The sequence below is a fragment of the Thamnophis sirtalis genome, unplaced genomic scaffold (genome assembly GCF_051295495.1).
Source record: "Thamnophis sirtalis isolate CommonGarterSnake01/CBP01778 unplaced genomic scaffold, rThaSir2_p1.2 scaffold_4, whole genome shotgun sequence".
NCBI classification, from domain to species: Eukaryota; Metazoa; Chordata; class Lepidosauria; order Squamata; family Natricidae; genus Thamnophis; species Thamnophis sirtalis.
In genome coordinates, this window is record NW_028261384.1 from 45,471,141 (window position 1) to 45,497,023 (window position 25,883).

General features: G+C 34.7%; 1 protein-coding gene across 2 annotated transcripts in view; it reads left to right on the plus strand.

Annotated features, from left to right (window-relative positions):
- Positions 1-13,246: 13,246 nt before the first annotated feature.
- Positions 13,247-25,883, plus strand: part of KCNH8 (potassium voltage-gated channel subfamily H member 8) — a 208,299-nt gene continuing 195,662 nt past the window's right edge. For both annotated transcript variants that reach the window (XM_087712841.1, XM_087712842.1), the window contains exon 1: positions 13,247-13,396. In XM_087712841.1, coding sequence (XP_087568967.1) covers positions 13,321-13,396 — 76 coding nt within the window. In that variant the 5' untranslated portion in view covers positions 13,247-13,320. The remainder of the gene's footprint in view (positions 13,397-25,883) is intronic.

Consider the following 25,883-nt stretch of genomic DNA (forward strand, 5'->3'; position numbering starts at 1 on the left):
GAGCTGTTCTTCAGTGTCTCTAATTTTTTGTTGTAATATTTGAATATTAGTAGTCAAATTAAAATTAGCCTTCTCCAAGCTTTCCAATTTATTCTCTATTTCAGCAGAATAATCTGACAGGGCAGACACGGCTGCGAACGTATTCGCCTTCATTTGGTTAATTTTAGACTTTAAATCATCATATAGTTCCAATACAAATTCCTTAATTTCTTTTTTAAAATCATTAAACATTTTAAAGAAATATTCCTGTGTTAAAAATTCTCCAGTAGAGGGCATAGGAGACAAAGGCTGTGGTTCCAATATAAATTCTTTAGATTCTTTAGGCACATTTGTAGCAAGACGCTTCTTTGATCTGGGTGCCATAATAAATAAACAGATAAGCAGCGCTTTTGCTCCCCTCTGTTTCCAAAGAAAAAGAGTTTATTTTGTTAAGGAGCGGTCTGCAGGAAGGTAAAACCGGCTAAGTACATCCGCTATCAATCACCAACGGGGGGAAATCGCCATTTTGAAGTCCATTTAGACAAAGAAGTCTCTAAGACGAATGGTGCTGGTATTTAAGATAGTAATAAAAGCATAAATCTCACAGGAGTGGGACCCGCCCGTATTAACCTAGCTTGAAAAAAACTTTGCTTTGTCCTGGGGGGGGCTAGCCTGTCTGGGGCTGCCAAAAAAGGCAGCTGAGAAGAACTGGCTGGAGATAAAAGCTCCGCTCCCGCTGGATCTAATCTCTGTCCACAGCCAAAAAAAAAGAAAAGGCTGTGGATTACGAATAGACCCTAGCATACAGAGCTACTCCCTGCCCCTTCCTTAGCCAAAAAGGGGTGATATCTATGATCTTATTTAGATATACAGACCAGATCCCTGAGAGGAGCTCGGTTGAGCCCTCCTCGGCAACAGGCCACGCCCCCAGGAAGTCCGAATCTTCTCTTGATCTTGAAGTCCGAGTCCTTTGATTTTCTGCAACACCTTGGCAGCTTTAAGAGTGTAGACTTCAAACTCTGGGAATTCCCATACCTGGGGAATTCTGGGAGTTGAAGTCTATACATCATAAGTTTGCCAAGAAACACAGCTCTCGTTGACAGATACTACAAATATGCTAAAAGAGGTACTCCATGGGCAGAAGTATAAATTTGCTATTTGATTAACTAAGGGTGTTTCACTTTCTAGCCTGAAAACATTAAAAGGAGTGAAGTTTAGAATATACATTTTAAAAGTATTTGTTGCTGTTGTTGCTGCTGTTTTTTAATAGTATTAAAGACTGGATCAAAATAGGAGTTTAACAGCTCTTCTTTTTTATTTGTTAACTGTTGGCAATTTTCCATGTGCAATTAGTATATTGATATGAAATATATACATGTACATGCTTTCGTTTGTTCTGTAATCCATGTGCAGGTCTTTCTATCTTATCTTGTATGTATCTTTCCATGGCCCTTTGCACCATTTGTAACTTTTATATTGATTATTTACAATATCATCAAGAGAATAAATGAATTGAAATGGAAATGGGCTGGTCTCATAACAAGAACTGATGGCAGGTGGACCACAGCAGTCATATAAACTAATTTCATGGATCCCACTTGATAAAAAGCATCCACAAAAGAGACCTAAAACAAGATAGATCGATGACATCCACAAGTATAACAGGCCCAATTGGCAAAAGAAAGCTCAGAACCGTATTAGTTGGAAACATGCAGAAGCGGCTTTCATCCTGCAGTGAATAGACAATGGCTAAAATGTTGATGAATACACACAGACACACAGACACACACACACACACACCTGTGTGTATATATGTGGACGTGGGTGTATATGTGTATATATCGTTTTTCTTTTCCACATTTTTGAAGAAAACTTTTATTATCCTTAGTATCATCACTAAACACAGCTTTCATCTCCAAAAGTTTTTGTTCCTTACACTGCTTTTATGCTCTGAAGCTTTCTGCTGCATAATCATTTTATGTCTGTTGATTTTTATTAAGTATTTTGTATAGCTATATTGGCATTTTGGGAAGAAGGAGGGCAGAAGGAATTATCTATTTTCTTCTTATTTAAATTGTTTGTAACTATGCCTTTAGTATTACTTTATTTGGAACCCAAAGTGAGTCTTTTTGACATTAGTTTTCATGCCCTGGTAGCTTATATATCATTGCTTTAAGTTTATTAAAATTGGCTTTTTTAAAGACAGTGTTTGACTATATTCATTTTTTTTCTTTTTGATTCTCTTAAAATGAAACTTTCTGAATTATACAGATAGCTTTTCACAATGTTTCTGCTGTTTCTGCTTCTTCAACAAGAATTCTTTATTGATTTGTATAAAATGAAGAATACCTGGTTGCTTTTTATATTCTTCTATCCTCCAGAGGAAAAACTGTCAGCAAGACAAGTCACATATTTTCTGGAAGTACCACAATTGGCAGAGTGTGTCAGGGTAATTAAAGTCTCCTGTCACTGCATTTTTATGTCTGTTTAAAAGATCAGCAATTTGTTTTTGGAAGGCAATATTCATACCTTATTCTTGTTTTTGCAATTGTATTTATTAATTTCATTTTCCCTTATTTTAAATCAGATGCTTTTCTATTACAGTGGCAAGTTCATTATTTTGGTATGCTGAGTTGGAATGTACTTTTTAAATATCTTGGGTAACTGGTCCCCTCTTTCTGTTAAATTGTTCAGTTGTACAATAGTACAACTATTTCATTTATAAGATTGCTTCCATGAAAGTGATCTCACCGGATCTCTATTATACCTATTAAATTAAGTTTGTCTTTCTGGAGGCTCAGTTTTGGGTGACACAAATCTCCATAAATTTCCTCTCTGTCAAGAGCTGCCCCCCACTCTGTTTTGTTAACAATGCTGGTTGTTTGCTGGATTAACAGTTTACTACACAGCAAGTTAAGGTGAAGTGATCAGTAGATCAAATCAGTTTTTCCGGCAACAGGAAAAAATCCTTTGAATCATTCTAACAAGGGTGATGCTGGGGCTGGAGGAGAAGTGATTTTTGACTTATGACTAGAACAGTGGATTTAGCCATTGAAAACCCAATCTTCAAGATGGATGGATGATTTCTACTCCTTCAGTACCAAGAATCTCCATCACACTTTAGATCATCTGAAATGCGTAATCCACGTGGAATTCTGATGGAGATTTTCCTAACTCTGTAAATCAGGGACTGGAGTGTCTCATTAATGTATCGTGTACATGGGATTTTAAAAGTTAGGACTTGATTGTGATCATACTCTCTCCTCTAAGATGCCCTCCAGGATGTACTGATATGCCATACGAACGAAATGGGAGGATGCTCATTTCAGCCACTACCCTTCCTCCAATGCAATGTGTCATCTTCTCTGTTAGTAGATCATGTGTTCAGGAACTGATGTTGGCTGAAGTAAGAAAAAGTATCCCCACAGGAGGTCAGTTGGGACCTTCTTACTTTCACTGAATTGATATAAATGCTTCCTCTTAATCAGCTCTATGATGGCCACTCATTGGTCCAGTACTTTGACTTATTTTTTAAGCACATCGAGAAGCTTGCATTTAATACATATATATCTTTCAGGCAGGAATAGAAGCATATTACAAACACTGCTATTGGTAATTGCAAATGGTCCATTCATTTTCACTTTTGTTTCTCAGTACACTTTTTATTTCTTCTTACTTGTTTTTCAGGTTTTCATGTTGGCTAAGTACAAATTCTTGACTTAAGGGAGAATGGATACACATATCTCCCTTAAATTCCGCTGGCAAAGTACCATTAGCTTTCTCTGATTATTCATTAGCAAGTGTACTGCTTAAAATGTGGCTGCTACATATTCTTTTTACAGACTCTGCTTACTCAGGAAGCATTCAATCAGCCAGACTAAGCAATCAACAGCTCTAAGAAAATACTCCTTACAACAAGCAATTATTTAGGATATTATCTTCTATTCCTTATAGCTTAGAATTATGCTTCTCAGATATTATCAGTTTTGCAAATAAAAATTCAGTTTCACAACCACCAGAGCAAATAGATCAAGATGATTTAATAACAAAATTGGATTTGTCATCTTTGATTAATGTATTTGAGCATTTTAATAAGTAATGATATGTTTTAATTATTTTCTAAGGAAGCAAGGCTATCCCAGTTAGTTAATACTGAATTAACATTGGTGCCTACTTTAGTTTTACAGGAAAAAATCTCCATTTTTACACTATAAATTTTATGGATGCAGAACCATCACTTTAGTTTGCTCCAGTAGACTAAATCTTTAAGATATGGTCCATGTTTATAGGTAGTATAAATAGACATGATATATTAATATGTCAGGTTTTTAAAAACATGATATCCATCTGCAGATGCTTATGAATACTTACTATATTTTTTTCTCAATGCATTCTATCCCTACCCAGCCCTTCTAAGACTCCAGCATTTAGTCGAATTTAAAGATGTGTAGAAGATGCAAAAAAAAAAATCATCATCAGAGGGTCAGTAAAAAAAGGGACAGATTCCAGCATGCTTGTTGAGCCTCTCAACACAAAGCAGTTACTGCTACTAAAGGCTTTGCAAAGCCTCATTGAAAAATTTTAGGCAGCTGCCTGTATGCCCAGGAGACAGTTCTGTTGGGTTAGGCTACAAGAAGCTTGTCCAGTCAATTCCATGAGGACCTCAAAGTAGCCTCACTGAGACTTCAAGTGGCTACAGTTGCTTTTCATACAGGACAAAATCATATTTTGCCTGAGTAAGAATAGTCTTCTCAGACTGTTAAGATACACACAAAAAGCAGAGGTGAGGCAAAGATTTGTAGTAACATAAATTATATTACAAAAGAATGGATGCAAAATGCATTTAGAGAAAATTGCACCTTTGGCTTAACATATCAAGAAAGATTAAATTCCCAAATCTCTCTTAAAGAAAACATTTGTTTGAAAATCCTTTCCTGCGCTATCTAGCACATCATTACAGCATTACCTCACTCATGACATTCTTGACCAACAGAGCAACAACCATGAAAATTGTGCTTTCTTGTTCTAGGAGATCATCAATTTTATGTATCTTTTTGGTCGATTGTGTCAAGCTACAGCATGTGTTTTATATATAGAGATGAAGTTTGCTTCTTCCTTTTTACTGCAAGGGTGGGAGTAGCTATGAATCCATTCCTTCGACCATTGTTAAGACTTCTTGGGTGATCTTATCTCCCACAGGGGCATATCACCTGGATATTTTGGGCTATTAATATCTCTTGTCAAGTTAGGCTCCACTTACAGAAATACATAGACGTTATAGATATACTGGAAAAGAAGCATGCATTTTTAATACTGCTAATAGCAACAACCTGAGCTATACTCCATATCGGGAACTGTTTCTTTGGAGAGTGCTATACCAGTTTTTGTTTGAAGGACAAGAAAATGAAACAGTCAAGCACTTTTTTTCATTTCAGCTTTAATTGGAAGGCACATTCCACACCAGATACACAGAGGAGTACCTTACAGGTAGCTAACTACTGAAAGGGGAATAATAATACTTATTAAAAATTTCCTAGCTGCTGGGGAGAATAGGAGGCAGATTGATTATCTTCATTCTTCAACTATTAATGGATGACGTTTCTGGTTGAGAAGGAAACTTGGATGATTGAAAAAAAAAAGTCTGCAGAGTGCCCTTGGACTGAATCTCTTAGGATAAGCTTATATTGGTAAAAAGAATATTAGGTTGCAAAACTCAATGGATAAATGTTATATATGCCTGAATAGTGTGTGTGTGTGTGTGTGTGTGTGTGTGTGTGTGTGTCTGTCTGTGTGTCTGTGTGTCTGTGTGTCTGTGTGTCTGTGTGTCTGTGTCTATGTCTGTGTATCTGTGTCTGTGTGTCTGTGTGTAGGCATGAAAACACACACACATACACACACACACACACACACACACACACATTGGAACGCATGACGATATATTGGCAGATAAATATGGAATTAAACTGAATGAAAAATGTAATGATAGACAGTCTGAACAACGGAAATATTATTGAAATAATGTACACAATCTTGGGCCTAATGTTCAAATGTAAGTGGCAACAATACAAAAACAATAAATAACCTAGAACAATATTTTTGAAAAGTGTGGATGTTCATATTTAAAGAAAATTCAGTCCAGTTGAGTCTGGAATTCTAGGGACAGATTTTGACAGTTATAGAGAAGTAACTTTCTCTCTTCCCAGTTGCAGCAGAGAAGGAAAGACATGGGAGAAATAAAATGGACAGAAGTATCTTGGAATACGAGGCAATGTTAGTGAAAAACAAGAGCCCTCTTCTCCCTACAACCTCCCCTGACATTTTTGTGAGTATATATGCCACCTGTTGGGGAAACAAAGTGTTTTTTTTAGATTTATTCAGAAAATGTATGTGATTTACTAACTGGCTAACAACCAGTTCACAAAAAACTAAATTAAGAAAGCACACTATAACTGAAGAAAGATAATCCAGAACAAGTTGTCATTTAATAAAGTCACACCAGAAAACATATTTTGGGTTCTTCTAACATTGAAGTCCCAAAGCCTGGGGAAAACCTGGGACTCAATTGCCTGAAGGGGGATGCTTTCCCTAGAACAGTTAAGAAAAGCTACAGCAAAAAAAACAACAAAAAACACAAGTGCTCAGTCCTGCAAGATGATAATGCTTAATAGAGGGGAACATGTCTGTCATATAAGATTTAGTGAGATGGGCAGAAGCCTTTGGAAATAAGTGGTTCTGCAAGTAACTTGAGTCCATGCGATGCAGGACTTTAAAAGTAATAACGAGCAATTTTAATTGCAGCTTGGAACATATTGGAAACCACTGCAGCTCAGCAGACAAACTGTCGAGTGCTACAAACTTCATGCAATGCTGCATTCTGTATTAGTTGAAGCTTCTAAGTGTTTTTCAACGCAGTACATTGCAGCAATCCAGTCAAGAAGTGACTGAGATGTGAGACAATTGGTGCATAAGACAAATTTATGCAAAGGTCCATGGCCACAGAAGCTGTGAGTTGAGGAGGACTTTCAAATTGCATGCCAGTTCTGAGAGAATGATGCCTCATTTTTATGGGTGTACAAGCCTTCTAGTCTGGGATTTTGTTAAGATTGAACCACTTTGTTTCTTTTAAACCTAATGCTTTCTAACTTGCCAAGGAGGAAAATGGAATGTGGAAAATGTATTCAGAGATCGGGAAAGCATGAAGTCAGCAAGTTCATTGCTGCAGTTGCTCAAGAAAGAGATGGATCATTCTCATAACAAAAGACCATCTCATAATTGGACAATTTGATCAACCAGGGGTGGGGAGAATGAAAAGTATGGATTAACCAGGCAAGCATTTACAGTACATGGGAAACCAGAATTGGTTTTGTTACTTCAGTATCAACATAGTGTATCCCAGTGGTAGTCAACCTGGTCCCTACCGCCCACTAGTAGGCATTCCAGCTTTCATGGTGGGTGGTAGGGGTTTGATGTAACTCTGTTTTATAAATTTTATAAAGTAAAGTTACTTCCCTACTTTATAAATCACCATTTCTGTGGAACCAGTAGGCGGTTAGAAAATTTTACTACTAACAGAGATACAAAAGTGGGCGGTAGGTATAAAAAGGTTGACTACCCCTGGTGTATCCAATAAAGTTTTACTTTGAGACTTCAATTCTCCCAAGAGTGTTTTCTTCTTTTGGGTTTGCTAATTGGACAAATTAGTTGACAAATCCTAGTTGACAGATACTAACTGAAGTTTCCTTGGCAAGATTTTTCAGAATTGATTTGGATTTTCCTGCTTCCTAGGGCTGAGAAAAATACTAGCTCCAAAAGCCACCCAGCTGACTTTGTGTCTAAGACAAGATCAGAACTCATGTCTCATGTTTTCTACACTGATGCCTTACCCCTGCACCAAACTGATTCTGTCACTAAACTGGCTTTCTATCAAAAATTAAAGTTATAAAATGACCAGTTATAGGAGACAAAAAATTTCTACTCAAAAGGCTTTCAGTGCAGCTGAAGATGTTGAAAGGTTAAAGGTTTTACAAGAAAAAAAAACTTTCTCTACTTAAATTTATTGACAATTTCTATAAAAACCCTTCTTATTCTAAATTAGAAAATAGATAGGATTAGGAATAGAATAGTCTAAAGATCATATCATAATCCACATATGTGTATGCCACATATGTGTCACATCTACGGATCCAGAATTAGCCAAATAATCCATGACTGCATTGCTTCATAGTACACTTGACTTAATTTTGATCTTAATGAAGATCAAAGCATCCAGGATTATGGATCTCATAAATATCTGCTTGAATTCTTCTGGTTGATGGACAAATTTATCAACAAATTAAAGGGACACTTATGGGACATCATCTTCAGGACTTATAGTGGAGGTTATCAAACAATATCAAGAAACCATAGTGCTTATACAACCAAAAATATGAATCAGATATCACCATAATATAAAAAAACCAATTAGACAACACTCACAGAACCAACAATAGCAATAGCTTAAACTTATATACCGCTTTACAGCCCTCTTTAAGTGGCTTACAGAGTCAGCATATTGCCCCCAACAATCTGGTAATCATTTTACTGACCTTGGAAAGACTGAATGAATCTTGAGCTGGTGAGAATCAAACCGCCAAACTTCAGGCAACCGGCAGTTAGCAGAAGTAGTTTGCAGTAATGCATTCTAACTACTGCAACACCAGGGCTCATGACATTTTTAAAGGAGACGAAGAAAACAACAACTCACTATCCTTCCTGGACATCCTGATCAGCAGAGAGCACGATGGCAAGCTAGAAACACAAGTCTACAAAAAAACCACCTATATTAACCAGGTGCTCTACTACCAAAGCAATAACCCAATGTCTCACAAGAGAAAACATGTAAGGACTTTATTTAAATGAGACCAAACACACTGCAGCAACCTGTAAAGAAACCTGTGCTGTGGTTTCTTTACATTCTCCTGTAATAAACTGATTTTGATCTTTATGTTTCTTGATTAAAATAGTAATTATCCCCAGCCAGACCTTCCATTAAAAAATCATGTTAAAGTAAGAGTTTTTAGAAATTGTTTATTTTTTGTGAGCAATCCCACAATTACTTACCTATAAATTAATTCCAATTATATTTATGTTTAAGTAGAGATGAAGAGAATTATAAGGTCAGCTCGCTTTCATTTGCTTTTTTAATTTTAATTTTTCATAATTCAAGACTTCTTTCTGTGCTTTTATACCTTGTGTAATATGTGAAATACTGTGATTTTTTAAAAATAATAATTTTTCATTGTAGTTTATGTTGTCTATATAGTCTGGATGTAAATTAATAATCCTAATATAGAGAGAAGCTTATTTTAGTGCAAAAATTGTTTGTAATTGTAATTGAATGTTACAATTCAATTTTTTTTCTTCTCCTTTTAATTTACAATCAACGACCTCTTCATTCCATGTGCCCATCTCTTATCGATAAAAAAGTCCATAAATTTTTGTCATTTAAAGCCTGGTCTCAGCAAAAGTTTATTAAAGATTTTCCCTGTCCAGTTGTGACCAACTCAAGGAGATGGTGCTCATCTTCAATTCTCAGTTCAGGGAGTCTTTTGTTAGCTGACAGATATTTGTGGCTGGTATGAAAATACAGAATTCAGTAACCTTTCCAGCGTATCTATGGTATGCTATTTACCTATTGGTATTGGTATTGGTATTTATTCGATTTGTAAGCCTACTTACATTTGCATGCTTCCAAACTGCTAGGTTGATAGGAATCCGTTAAGGGTTGTCAAAAATAACATTTTAACCTTGATCAAATAAACCAAGTTTGCATTTGTTCTTTCTACTTCTAACAAACGTAAAATTTATTCAAGTAATGTGAGAGAATTTGTTTTTCTTTTCATTTCTTTTTTATCCTTCCACATAAGATTTATCTGAGCTTTAACCCCATTTGTAAATCCAATATGAAAAATTATCTAAGTCACTCTTTGGTTTATTACATTTAATTCCTTTTTTATCATTAAGCATCAACCAATTTCTTTTGTATATGTAATTAAACATTGTTTATGTCATACTTTTAGCATAAAAGTATTGTAAATTGGCTTTTGATGCCATTTCCATCTTGTCAGATAAAACTTGTTCCTCTTCTGTCATTTCTTCCAAAACATTTTTAGGACCCAGTCTATCCATAGAGCAAACATTGCTACTAACATTGTTGATGTAATTCCAACTTTCAAAAATATTCTTTGATATTTACAATGTTATAATTGATTGATTTTGCATCATTCTATTGCTATGAATTAGGTTTATTTATTCTTTTCTTTAATTAAAACAGTTCTTTCTAGTGTCCAATTTTGAAATTGGTTAAATCTTTTATGTTCAGAACAAATTGATTTTGCCAAGGAGAGGAATATTTATAATTAATTCCAAAATATTATTTCAAATTTATTTTGATTCTTAATCTGTTTGTAAATTTCTAAAAGCAATTTTTATTAGCTTCTTGTTATTTATTATAATGTGTAAGTTCTTAAGTTTGTAGTTTATTTTTCTTTCATTAAAAACTGAAGACAGACTCACCTGGTGTTTTCAAATTTGTCAATCCAAAGTTTTCCATCTGCTGAAAAGTAATTAATAAGCAATGTATGAATATGATTGGAAAACAAAGTGAACAGTGTCTTTTTTAAGACTGTAGTTTGAACAAGATGGCTATTCCCTCTTCTCCCAATACTCAAAACCTTTTAGGGACTGCTATCTCATAGTTTCCTCAAAAGCAGCAATTCTCTGGAGCTCTAATTGCCAATCTCCCATCATAGCTGGAATTCTTCCTTCATCCACATTCTGCCATTTCTTTCTACAGAAGTAACATTATTCCTTTTTATGTACTCAAGGAGATGACATTGTTCAGGCTCAATTTATCTCAGTTATGACAACTGTGTTAGATTGGCTAGGCTAAATGAAATTGATCAGCCCAAGATAACTTTCATGGTTAAATTGTGATTTGAACAGAGTTTTTTTAAACTTTTATTCCGCTATATCATTCTCTAATTGTTGCAGCATATGTAATGTTTTTATTTCTTTCTCCAATGCACTTACAGTATAATTGCTAAGTATACTCTTATGTCTCACAGAGTCTTTAGCACAGATATAGGATAGAAAGAAATAGGAGTAGGACTGCAAATATACTTCACAGTCTTGCAGAATATGAGACTAAATCTAGATATTGTTGTATATACATATAATTGATCCATAAAACTGTAACTCTTTGCTAATGTTTTGGAGAATAAATCTCACTGAACTCACTGGGACATATTGCCAAGTAAACATTCATAAAAGCCACTATAAAGCTATCTTATGAATCTACATGAATGTGAAGAATCCAAGAAAGGTAGAAAAAGAAAAGTTTTGCTACATAATCTAAGAGATAATGGATTGATACTCAAAAAACACATGATGTATTCTTATTTATCATTTACTTGTATTAGTATGTTACTGGTTGACATTTATTGGGCCTATTTTGATATTTGGTTGGGATATATAATCTTAGATATAAATTTAATAAATAAATAATATTGCCCTCCTGACCTCCCAAAGAGAGTATGAGACTTTTCATAGATAAAATTTAAAATTTAGTAAAGCTTCGAGTAGCAGACTTAGTTTAGCAAATCTGAATACACAAAATTAGTCTGAACAAGGTCATGTTTCTTCTTGAAATGGAATTCATTATCAATATTTTTTTCATATTCAAATGTGTTTTGGGGCTCCAAAAATCCTATTTGCCATTTGGTTTTAACAAACTATTTTACTATTAAATCAAGGTGCAATTATACATTAAACTAAGAAATTGTGAGAAGGGTCTCAAACTTCAACTACATTCTGGCATGCTTTCTTATTTAGGCATGATTTTACCTGTACACAGCCCAGAGTCCCTAGAAGATGTGCAGTTATGAAATTTGAGGGAAATAGATAGAGATAAATTTGCATGAATGAAGTCTGAATCCTGGCACTGCAAATGAACTAGATGAGAAAAGTAGGAATGGTGATAATTTGTAACAATTAAAATGTACTCTGTATATGCTCAGTAGCTCTATTATGTATGAGTTAGAATCTGAATTTTGGATACTTGGTTATCCAAAATGCAATGAAATATTTATTATTGAATTGCTATGGCAGAGGAAAGAGGAGCGCCTTTATGCCATTGCTTTCAAAATAAGATAATTGGTCTTTAGTTTCTAAACACTCAAATTTGGGAGGGGTGGTGTACAATATCAAGACTCCAAATAGAGCTGGACAGGAACATGGAGATCTTCTAATCCACCCCCCTGCTCAAACAGGAGACTGTACCATTTCAGATAGGTCGCTGTCCAATCTTTTCTTAAAAACCTCTAGTGATAAAGCACCTACAACCTCTGTTTCATTGGTTAATTGTCCTCGGTGTTATGAAGTTTCTCCTTAATTCCAGGTTGTTTCTCGCCTTGATTAGTTTCCATCCATTGTTTCTTGTGTTGCCTTCTGGTGCTTAAATGTATTGACAGCGTCAGATAGAAAAAAGTTTTCTATGATTTTCATCGAAGATGATTCTCCCACAATTAAAAATGAAGGAAAAATATGTGACTATAAAATAGTCCTTTTTTTGGGAGGGGGGAGAACGACAATTTTTAATTAGTGTAATTTTTCCCAAAAAAATATTTGGCAACATCTGGAAAAATTCAAATCATTTCCTGTTTGCCAGGGTCTCATACTATGTGTCATGGAGCAACAATAAAGGAACTATCAAGAAAGGCATAATGACTGTCTACTATTCTACTCCAGCTTCCTATATAATTTAATTAGTTATAACTATGGCCCTACAATAGATTCTCCACTGTATTGTGAATTGTTAACTTTGTAAATGTAAATAAAATAATGGCTAGTCAGGTGAGGGAATGTTTCTTCTACAGGCTCTCTCTTCAAGAGCTCTCACTCCTTCACCAAAGAGGCTTTAAACGCCGGCCATTTCTCCCTCCCGCCAAAACGGATTTCTTTCTCTGGTTACAGGCAATAAGTATCCCGGCAATGCAGAGAGTGTGGCTTCTCCAGATTCCGCCCAGAGCGTCTGATCCCAAGAGCTAGGGGTACTCAGGGCAAAGCGGGGGCGAGGTAGGGGGCGGTGGCTAGTTTGAGCGCGCGCGCAAGCGTGTTCTCGCCGTTGGTAAGCCGGGCGTTTTTGTCGGCTTGGCTAAAGTCGGCAGGAGCGGCGGCAGCGAAAGTAGCATCCATTCCCGATGCAGGAAAGTCCGCGGTGCTCCTCCTCCTCCTCTGCCCTCCTCCGACAAGCCATTCTTTCCTGGCAAACTTTGATGGAGAATTTCACACCGTGCTGTAAAAATGCCTGTTATGAAAGGATTACTGGCACCTCAAAATACCTTCTTGGACACGATCGCAACTAGGTTTGACGGCACACGTAAGTCTCGCCCAGGGAAGTCTTATCTCCTTATCAGAGGCGGGGAGATTCTCGTGGTACAGGAAAGAAGTATCCTGCTGCTTCTAGCCCAGGGTCCAGTTGTGGTTTGGAAAAAGAGATCCATGAAATAGTCGGGGAATAGCTTGGATCAAACTTTACTATTTATTTGTTAGGGGTCTTTTATTATCTTCATTCTCGTTGAGCTCTTAGAAACGTTGGCATACACAAAAGAAACTATAATCCAAGCTACGTCCCCTCCCCGTTTCTCCTAACCTCCCGTCGCCCACCTGAGCACCGGTTTTAGATACAGCGTGTTTAATCTGCATCTAAGTATGGTATATTTGGTATGGGAGAGGGACAAAAAAGCACATTTGAATTGCGGATTTGATTGTTTTAAAAAAATCAAAATCTCTTAAAAGATTAATTCTTAGAAACTAGGTTTTATATTGGCTAGACAGCTGTTGTCGGAGATCTGAATGAAGTCCATATCCGTCCGCTTAATGAATGGGTTTATTACGGCAGTGGAGAAAGAGAGAGAGAGAGAGAGAAAGAAAGAGAGGGAAGGAGGGAGGGAGGGAGGGAGGGAGGGAGAGAGAGAGAGAGAGAGGAGAGAGAGAGAGAGAGAGAGAGAGAGAATGGCAAACATTCAGGACCCTGGATAGTTCCAGTCCCCACACCCACATTCTATATGTAAACCTATTTTTGTCAAGCTTCTTTGTATCTTTGTTTAATATTCCAGCTGTTCTTAGAGTTTTTGTTAATGAGTTACAAAGACATTTTTCCTTCCATTCTGAACACACACATGCTGCTTCAGTTAACCTCTATTCAACTGCTTCCTTTTGATAAATTGTATTCATATAGAAAAGATATGCTTGTTTGTGTATGTCTGAATAATTGGACACATACATAAGCTGACATGCACATCCATGCACATTTTCAATGTATACATATTTTGTTGTTATCAACCTTAATATTTTGGGTGTAGCTATTTAAATAATAAATAACAGTGCATACATAATATTGGTAATTTCCTGTTTGCTTCTGAGAACAATCATTATTAATGAGTTCCACTATTAAAAAGGCTATATTTCTTAGAGGGCGGTTGCCAATGAATATTGTGTGGAAGTTACCATTCCTAATCAATAAGTGATACCGATAATGGTTCTTTTGTGAGTTTTAAGATGTTAATTGCTGTCCTAAGAGACAGAAATCAGTTGTAAAAATGAATTGTATTTTCTACTAATTTTGGAACAGTAAAATTTATTTAAAACCTTAAGCTTTTATTAAATAAAATAATCACTTTGTTCAATTTGTTTCAGTCTTACTCCATTTTCATCATTTTAATTTAATTACAGACTATACCCAAGTATTTCTAACTGGAAGCTAATCCATACAGACAAAATCTTGCAGGATTCGACAAACTAGTGAAGCATCTCTATATAGTTAATATTATGCATTTTGTTTATCACAAAAGGGAAAAAATGAATGCTACACACCAAGTTAGATTTACTTACATATGTATATTAAATTAATATATCCACATTTAGTTGTGTAGAACTATTCAAAGAAACTTGATTCTGAAGAATTGAATGCTGCATCACAGTTAATTTAAAGGACAATATATCTACAATGCAGCTAAATATAACTTAAGTTACTTGACTTACTTCTGTTTCTAATGTGACTCATAAATATTAGTATTGAGGGTGGAACATGATTCAATCAAAAACACTTTTTACATATTTCAATGGAGAAAGACACAAACAACTCTAAAATGAACATCAGTGTGAGATATATATTTTTAAATTCAAAAATTTGGTTCAGGACAAATTTCAGTTCTTCATTGATAATACTATTGTGAAACTGTAGATACTAAATTTAGATTATATAGTAGCAACATTGGCTATAATTAATGGAATTTCTTTTAATTTAAACCTTTGGGAGGATATATTACGTTGTCATCAGTAAGACTCTAATCCAGCAATACATCTTTAATCCAATGGAGAATTAATTCCAATTCTGGGCAATGGTAAAGGAAACAATTCTTGCTCATGTTGAAAAGTATGTTGGGATTTATATAGTACTGTCATTAAAGTATAAATATCTAGGAGGGGATAAAAATCAATGATATAAAAATCAATTTCACCTTTTTTAACCAGCATGAATTTCTCACATCATAACTTGAGTGAAATCTCTTGAATTTAATTGAAATGGTATAGACAGCAGCAGAGTCTAATAAGTGAAATGTAACACTCATCCATAAAAATATGGTAATTTATTAGATGAGATGAAAGATCTTCTTTCCCAAAGGCCATTTGAGAGACAGGCCATACTGATGATAGCCCCCAACTACAGTTTGAAGATTTTATTGATATCTAATATTCCCAGTGGGAATACCATGGTGTGCAGAAATTTGAGATTCATATAAAAACTTTGGTGATAGTTATGGTCTCAAATTTTCAATATGGTTTCATTTGCAATAACATGTTACACATAATGCCATAATAGAATTTTATTGTACTAATTGTTCATTTAAATTATGTTGTTTAATTGTTTGCTATCCCGATCCATTTCGAGTGGTATGGCTGAAAAATGCTAAGGAACACTAGTATTAATTGTATAAATAAAAAGTAGTTTGATTCCCATGTTATGAACCCACTTCTTCATATGGATTGATGCCAAAGAACCATATAGTTCCTTGAAAACAGTACCTCCTATCTGTTTGAGTTCAGTCTGTTTTGTTCTATCCATGTTGCAGCTTCCAGATATTGGGTCAAACCTATTTCCAGTGTCTGGAAGGGCAGATGGAGATGTAAAACTAATTATATTCATCACATAAAGAAACTTCAACTTAAAACGATGAAAATAAGTTTCATAGAGATGTTTTAAAAGTATAGGTGAATCTTTCTTATCCTAGTAGTCTCTCTTTCCATATCAATATTGGCTGATACTATTAAATTAGGAAGGAATACTGCTTCCATTCATAATCCTCAGGCAATCTACTAGGATATCAGGGTCCACAATATTGAACATTGCTAAGTAAGAGATCTGGAGATGTCCTATTATCTGGTCCTATTTAAAGTTATTTATGAAAGCTTAATGGTGTTCTATTTCATTTCTAGATTTCTTATCAAAAATATCCAGGCAATCTACTTCTAGAGTATTTTGTGAGTGAAATAGCCCTGTTTTCTAAAGAACTCTTCCTAAAAATACCCTGTTTCCCTAAAATAAACCACTATATTTTTACTTGTGTGCTTATTATAAGCCCTACCCCCAAAATAAACCCTGCACCACCCTGCTTGTGGTGCCATGGGTGGTGGGGGAGCTACCCCAAGTGCATGCTGGTGCCACTTCATGAGGCAAGGAAGGTGTTGGGGTGTGGATGGCATGGTTGCAGGGGTCCTGAGGCGAGCCAGTGGGGATGCATGGGGCAGTTGCATCTCTCTGCCTTGTGACAGTGGCACTGACACACCACATGGTCTCCTGCCTTCCCCCAAGCAAGCAGTAGAAGTGTGACTTCCATACATGGAAAATAAAATAAGACATGCCTTAAAAATAAGTCTTAGTGCTTATTTTGGGACCAAAAGAAAATAAGACCTGGTCTTATTTTTGGGGAAACATGGATAGAAGTTTGGAGACAGGGCAGTTGTCATATATATCTATATTGAGGAAAGGCCTCTTCATATGCATGTCCTACTCCATAAAGACATTAAATATCAATCCAGTATAAACCCATTACCCAAATAGACTTGTTTCCTGGATCTATCTTCTCACACATCCAGCTTATGAAGAAGCTAGAAGAGCATGAATTTAAATCACAGGCTAATGCTAATTCACAGAGTGAACTGAATCCCAGATCACATTACAAGATGATGGCCCAGTAGTTACCATCATATATTGAGTCTGTGAGATGTCACATTTCAAGCACATTTGGGTGTATTCATCAGCATTGCACAAACACATCATTAGCAGTGTGTGAACTCTGAAGGGAACTTGGCTGAAGCCATCTTGTGTTGCTTCATAGTTGCCACAAAGCCTGAAAGGGGGAAGAGAGCGGGAAATAGGTAGCCTGGCTAGCAAAACAAAAGCTTTTCCTGTGGGAACCAAGGTCATTTTAACATGTTGCTATTGAAGGAAGAGACAAGCCTGCCAGCCATCCTAATTGGACAATGTGACCAGTGACACCTGGGAATGGGGATTTTACTCATTTAATTAAGTGAAAATTGTGGGAAATGCTATAGTCGATTTTCACCAGCTGTGCCAACACAATGTATCCAATAAAGATTTTCTTTGAGGAATCTACCTGCCTTGGAATTCTGCTTTCAATCGGTGCATTATTTGGAACACTAGCATAGTGCATGGCAAATCTTTCTCTTCATCATCTCTAATAGAATCAATATGATGAGAATTAATAAATAAACAAAGAAGAAAAAAGAAAGCAAATGAGTTTCAAAGTAAATTTCAGATTGTGCTAAGAAAATTGAGTGAAAGAAATTGAAAATAATTACTAAAATCTAAGAAACCTAAACAGATTAGTTTCTACATTGTTTCTTTTCTTGCATTCTGGTACTTTGGAGAGTAGATTAACACCCCTCTCTTCTTTATGGCAGCCTCTCAAATGTTAGAACACTGCTATCATATCACCCCTTAATCCTTCTTTTCACCAGGCTAGACATACCCTATTTCTGCAACCATTCTTCATATGTTTTAGCCTCAAGCCTTCTAATCATCTTTGTTGCTCTTTTCTGTACTCTTTCCAGAGTCTCAGCATCTTTTTAATAATATGACATCCAAAACTGAATGCAGTATTCTAAGCGGGATCTTACAAAATCTTTATAAAGTGGTACTAGTACTTCAGGTGATGTTGATTCTATCCCTCTGTTAATGCAACCTAAGATTGTATTGGCTTTTTTTGACTGCTGCCGAACATTGCTGGCTCATATTTAAGTGGTTGTCCACTAGGATTTCAAGATCCGTCTTATAATTACTGCTATTAAAACAGGTTTCACCTATCCTGTACCTGTACATTTATTTTTTATTGCCTATGTGTAAAATCTTACTTTTCTCTACACTGAATTTCATTTTTATTAGATAGGGCCAAGTATTCAACTCTGTCAAGATTCATCTTGAGCCTATCTTCTGGAGTGTTGGTTACTCCTGCCAGCTTCATCTGCAAATTTGATGAGTTCCCCTTCTATTTCCTCATCTAAGTTGCTTATGAAGATCTTGAAGAGTATGGGGCTAAAACAAAGCATTAAGGTACTGCACTGCTTAAACTCCATGTAGAAGTAGTTCCATTAAGGACTGTACATTGAGTGTGCTTTGTCAGCCAGTTATCTGGTGATAAAGCTATCTATTCCACATGTTTTTTAGCTTACCAGGTGGTACGTTATAGTCTACTTTGTCAAATGCCTTAATGAAATCCAAGTCGATTTGTCCACTGTGTTTTGCTGGTCCACTAATTTAGTTACTTTGTCAAAGAATGAAAAAGATTAGTTTGGCATTACCTGTTTTTGACAAACTCATATTGGGTTCTGGTTATTACTTTGCTTGCTTCTAGTTCTCAGATTATTTTTTCCAGAATCTTTCCAGGTATTGATGTCAGACTGATTGGTCTGTAGTTTTCTGGATCTGGTTTCCCCTCTCCCCTTTTTTGAAGATGGGAATCACATCAGGTCATTTCTAGTCTTCTAATAGTTCCCTGGTACTCCAGGATCTATGAAAGATATATTTCAATGTTCGGAGATCACATCTGCTATCTCCTTCAGAATGTAATCCCTCAGGTCCAGTGATTTGAATTCATGTAGAGTGGAAAGGTATTCTCTTACCATTTTCTATCTTATTTTAATCTGTATTCCTAGTGTGTCTTTTACTATTATGTTTTTGGTAGTTGGACTGTATTATTATTTTTGCACTAAGACAGATGCAAAGAATGAACTAAGGCGCTTTGCCTTTTCTCTACTGTTCATTACTTCCCTGTAATCTTCTCTCATTAGTGGAATGACTTACTTATTTATTTTTCTTGTTTTTATATGTTAAAGAAATATTTAAACTTATTTTTTACATTTGTTGCAAGTCTTACTTCATTCTGAGCTTTAGCTTTTCTGATTTCATCTTTGCAAGCTTGGACTATTTGTAGGTATTCTGCCTTAATTATGTACCCCCCTTTCAAATTTTTGTATTTATCCTTCAGTTTATCAGAGAGTTCTTTGTGTAACCATGCTTGTTTCTTCTTCGGCATCTCATTTTTCTTTTTCAGTAGTATTGAGCTAGACTGGGCTTTTATAATCAAATTTTTCAGAATTTACCAAGCTTCTTTAGTTGTTTAATGTATCACAATGTAATACAATATAAATACGCAGCATGGTAGATTTTTGTAGAAAATCAGTTCCAAATGAATCCCTAGTCAGATCTCATAAAATTAATTTCTTTATATTAGCTTGAGTGCCAAGTCAGACTTTGTGCATCATATCAAAGTCTACATTCCAAAAATAGGCCATGTCAGCCTCATTCTGGAGATAAAATGAATAATATAGGTTCTTTAAGGCTTAAGGCATTTAATTATAAAAGTTATTGTCATCCAGGTCTTAACAAGGATGTTGTTGGGCCGTATTTAGTTTCTATTCCATGCTTTTTGCCTCTGTGTTATAGGTTTTTTGGTCTAGAATTGTTATTGTTTCCAATAGAAAAAATATGAAGTTCAGTATTGGACTGTAGAGTCCTTGATGCTCATTATCTAACTAGGTAACATAATCACTAACTGAAAGTGTGAATTTTATTTTCTGTTTATATACAGTATTCGCCATGTATTTTCTTCTTGGTAGTTCCTTGATTGGTTTCTGCTTGGTTGTTTGCCTGTTAATAATACCTGTTTATCTGGGTGTTGGCTGCTGGAGACCATATGTTTTGATCTTTTTGTTTCTTTCTTAGTTAGCTCTTACGTTTCTTTTGAATGATCTGTAAATATGCTTACATTGTGTATATCGATGAGAAATTTGTCTGAATGCTTCAGGAATTCACTAGCATCTTGGGATTTAGCTTGAAGTAAGACTTCAGAAAGTCTTTTTCAAATGTATTTGGTTTATAAAAGAAAATATAGTTCTTTTAGATGGAGATTAAACAAAATGTTGCTACAAAAAGAAGCAATTGCGGATAATTGAAAAAAGAAATAAAAAATAAGGTAAAAACAATTTAGATAAAGACACTGATTTAAACATGTTTTGTGATTGCAAGTAAAGCTTTTATTAGACATCATTTTATATAACACAATAATGAATTCTGTAAAAAGTCAAAAGATAAAACCCAAGCTACTTTGGATGAAATATAGGAAAGAAGAATTAAAGGCATTTCTAGATAAGATAAATATTTCTTAATAAATTACAATTACAATTTTATATTTTAAAATTGTTTACAATAACAATTAATTATATTAACAGTAAGATAAATGGAAATAAGCATAAATTATCTAAAGTATAAAAAATTAAGTTTGCATATAAACCAGGGAAGTGTCTATATATAAATTATAGAAGAAAATGATATTGGAATTACAAGAGGGATATACTGTCTAAGTGGACAATGTGGCCATAGAAGAAGCATTCATCAACATTATTCTAATTTGCACAAAGGAAGTGACATTTCTCTAGAGAAAATAGATGATGTTGACTTCCCTGGGTAAACTAGATTCGAATGAGATAATCAGATAAGCTAACACTAGTTTATTGTAAAGCTATATTGACAGAATCTTGCAAGTCTGAAAGTACAGTCCTACTATCCTATTATCTCCTTTGCAGTCAAAAAAATTAAGCAGGGTCTCTTCTGAGCTTTTACCCAGCCCATTATTTAGTTGTGGTCTATGCTATCTCTAATCTGATTGTTCCCATGACAGCATCTCTTTGCCCAGTGTTCCAAGGAAAAATGACTGCAAGTTGTTCACAATGATTGTAGCTGATAACTGAAAATAATTTTACAAGGATTTATTCATGAGGATAATTGTTGGGTTTTACCTAAAACAGCATTAGAAATGTGTTGGAAATTCTGGAATATTTGGAGAAACATATTGAAGCCATATTGATAATCTTAGATCCAGAGAAAGCTTTGACAATTTGAACTAGACTTTCTTATTTAAAGTTTTGAAAAAATAGAATTTTGGAGATAACATTATAAAGTGGATAGGATTAATGTACACTTCATTGGAAACACAAATAATTATTAATGGAGTTCTAACAAACTCTTAGAACTTGGAGAGATGGCTAAATTGATTTATTTGATCCAAGAAAAGATATTACCTACATTTAGTGCTGAATGGAAACCTCTTATAGACTTTTTTTTGCCTGAAACAGAAAAAAGTGAATGTATAATTTATAGTTTTGATGATTAGATAGGGTAATTATAGAAAAATGAGAGTTAAGTTGTAACCATAGAGTAAGAGGAAAATCTATAATTGTACTTATAATTACTATAAAGAAGACCAGAAGCTACTTTTTTATCTTTTTTTCTTTTCTGTTTTTATACTTGTCTCTTTCTTGCACTTTCAACTTTCTTTCCTTAGTTTGTCTTACTTTTTATCTTCATTTTTAAAAAAGTAATAAAAATTTATATACACAAACAGAGGAGGGCAGAGAGATCACTAGTACTGAGTTTCTTGATTTCTAAGGCCAGTATCTTAACCACTACACCAAACTGGCTGTTATATTGTATTTACTAGGCATCACGGTTTTGTCAATCAAGACTTTCAAAGTAATACTTTTTGGTAAGACTAATAAATAATAGACTAGGTTATCAGCCTTAGTTACAGCCATATGATAGGCAGAATTCTCTGCTAATTATAAAAAAATACAATACTGATCATTTTGGGCACATTTTGCTCAATATGCCACAATCAGAACTAATATAGATAGAGGTTTAATATGGAATAAGTTTGTTTAAGGCTGAACATTTGATATAAGCATAATTTTACTTTGTCTTCCCGTAGGTGTCTGTTCAAAACAAAGATGGCCCAGTTCTGTGTGGAGTTTAAATTGATTATCCTTGTATCTTGTATCTCTAGAATCCTCTAATTAAAACTTCATTTTAGTCACTTTTCTCTTTTCTGGTATGTGTGAGAATTAAACTGAAGTTCATGTTATCTGTCTTTTTTTCTTGTGAAATATTAGAAATTTAGACTGGATAGAATTATATTGAAACATTTAAAGGTCTCTTTGACAACAGACAAGCATTAACACAATTCTGAAATTGTGCTAAGTGAAAATGTGCTAACTTTGAGAAATCTTAATTAATTTTCTGAGTAAGCAATTACCAGTAAGCTGAAATAAATTGCATAGGAATATTAATACCAGAAATGTTATAAGGATCTACTGCTAATAAATATTGCTTAGCATTTTCATGTGGTTTATTTCATCTTAAAATCCTATTTTTTCTGTTCTGGCATTTTAGAAATCTTCTACTTTTAAGAGATTGGGAGAAAGTAATAAATGCAGCTTTTATTAAACTCACACCAGTTTACTCAGAATTAGTGCTCACTATTTTCAGTAAACATTTCTTCAATGAAATTGTAATAGAGTTTTTAAAAACAGATGTTGAAAATAACATTCTTAGTACATTCATTAATAAAATGAGCCTATGTGACTTTGACGTGACTTGCTTTAACTTTCAGGAAGCCAGCAACATGTTGTGCTTACGATCTAGACTAGGAATAAAGACATCCAATAAATCAAGTTAGCATAGACAAACCAGCTTTAAAGAAAAAATCATTGTAGCTTCATGCATATAGCAACACCAAGTGGCTGTTGTGATCAAGCAAGTCAAATAGTAAGAAGAACTTTCTAAGAGTTTTGAAACTGTTAAATGAGGGAATTAAAAATAATGTTTTAATTGTTTTACGTTTTAAGCTTTTTTTCCTAAATCTTAGATACCTCTGTTTTTATATAAAACAAGCAAAGAAACAAATATTTGTGGAGGTCCAATTTATTTATTTGCATCATAGATATCAACAATCAGAACCTTTTCAAGAATGCAGGTAGATACATTAAAAATTACAGTTCTCATTACACATTTTAATTTGAACTAGGTTAGCATAGTCTGCTATGATTATATTATAATATTATATATTATATTGTATAGCAGCCAATCAGAATTAACAGTCAATTGGAACTATTACCAATATGCAAGCAGAGGTTTCGTAGCCAACACGGGCTCAGCTACTGCAAGTAATTGATTACCTCACACTCTTCTCTTTCACACTAAAAACACAAATTCTTTCGCATCATAATAACAACAGAAGCTTCTGATCTCTTGGCATGGCAATACTTTATTCTATTTATTTCATTTTGTCTCCTCTACAAAATCCTGATAACTAGTTCTTATGTAAGGGGGTCACAAACTCAGATCTCATCATGATAAAAAGGACATAAAGGCAAGGCTGATTTTTAGGTAGGAGATTCAATAATTGTAGAAGCCTTGTCTGGTTATATTTCTGGCCCCTTAATTTCTCTACTTTTCAGGGCATTAATAAATGGCTTCTTTGGATACCATTGTATGTATTGTATATTTGCTGCTTTAATATATAGGGATAATAATATGCCAACCATTTTTCTAATAATACCCCTTCCTCTCCATTAACACTGTAGAACCCTCAAAAAATAGAGCTACCAGATGCCAGAGCCATTTTTTTTGTGAACAGGAATATATAGGGCCAACTGATTTTTAAACTAATTTTAATATTAAACTGGTTTGGTATATGACATAAAGATTGTTGACATAAAGATTGCTGAAATAGTAAAGAAAGTAAAAAACTAAACAAGCATGGGTAAGAGCCTTTATTTAGAATTAAATTGCAGTGATCAGTGCCACAAAACATGATTATTTTCCTACTCTTTTCATGTTTGTAGATAGTGGACAGCAGCACTGCAGAAAATAAGCTAGATCTCTAAGATAGGGTTGGCCCTGAAGAATTTATCACTATGAAAATGGGAAAAGACTTCAGTTTAAGCAAGCAATACAGAGCAATTGGGTTTTAAGCACCTCGGGATCTGAAGACTTTCTATTTCTAATTCTGGACAAGGCTATTTTGCCATAGACAGAACTGATGGATAATTTGGCTTGTGTTCCTACTTAAAAAAATTGTGAAGCTAGCACTCATGCCTCTCTCTTGCATTACTGTAATGCATTGTACATGGCAGTCCTGGAAAAAGAAGCTACAATTGGTTCAGAATACATAGTACAGCTAGTTTAATCAGAATCCATCGGAATAGAGCTGGAAGAGATCTCCTGCTCCAGCAGGAGACCCCATACAATTTCAGACAAGTGGCTGTCTAGTTTCTTCTTATAGATCTCCAGTGATGAAGCACTCACAAATTCTCAAGGCAAGCTGTTCCACTAGTTAATTGTTCTCACTAAAGTTTTTCCTTAATTGCTTGTCTTCTTGATTAGTTTCCATCCATTGTTTCTTGTCTTGCCTTATGGTGGTTTAGAAATAAGCTTTTCTTTGAGGCACTTCTCAAATACTGGAATACTGCTATCATGTCACACCAGTCCTTCTTTTCTCTAGACTAGCCAAACCCAAATCTTGCACTGTTCTCCATATGTTTTAGTTTCCAAGCCCTTAATATTTTAGTTGTTCTTCTCTGTACTTTTTACAAGGTTTCAACATTTCTTTGTAATGTGGTGACCAAAACTGGATGCAGTATTCCAGGTCTTATTTTATAAAGTGGTTCTAATATTTCATGTGTTTTTGATTCTATGCCTCTGTTTATGCAATCAAGGTTTGTATTAGCTTTTTTGGCAGCTGCTGCACACTGCTGGTTCATGTTTAAGTGATCTTCCACTAATTATATAACACATTTATTTTCTAGGATGCAATTCAGTGTTGTTAATCATTTATACAGTTATTCGTGGCATAGGGCTTCTGAGATCACCTATGTCAGTTCTGTTCTGTTCATCCCTCCCCTCCATGAAACAAAGTTATCTATGGAAACCAGAAGGTCTGCCTTCCTTGTCATTGTGCCCACCTTTTGGGATTGCATAACCCTGTGATTTAGATGTCAAACTCTTTTGGCCTTTAGTAAACCTTCAAAAATTGTATTTTCCCCTAAACAGTGGGATTTTAGGTGATCCCATCTAGAAAATTGGTTTAGGATTTTGAATAGATGTTTTTAGCCCTTATGCTATTTTATAGTAAGTGGTTGTGAATATTTTGGTTACCTTGTTTTGTTTATAGATCTATAAGAGTCACATTTTGCAAGTTGAGTGGTTATACAAATTGTGCAAAAAACCCAAATATCTTGTACCCTTATTTGAAAGAACAATATAATAATAGGGTAAAAGATTAAAATCAATTAAAGCAGTAAAACAAAATCTGAATCATCTCAAAACATGTTTAGATTGTTTTCTCTGAGTATTTAAAGTTTGCCTTTTTTTACTTTTTGACATTAAATTCCTCCAAATTTCTCCAAGGAAGCAATATATTTATTTCACCTTACAATAACCTGGAGAA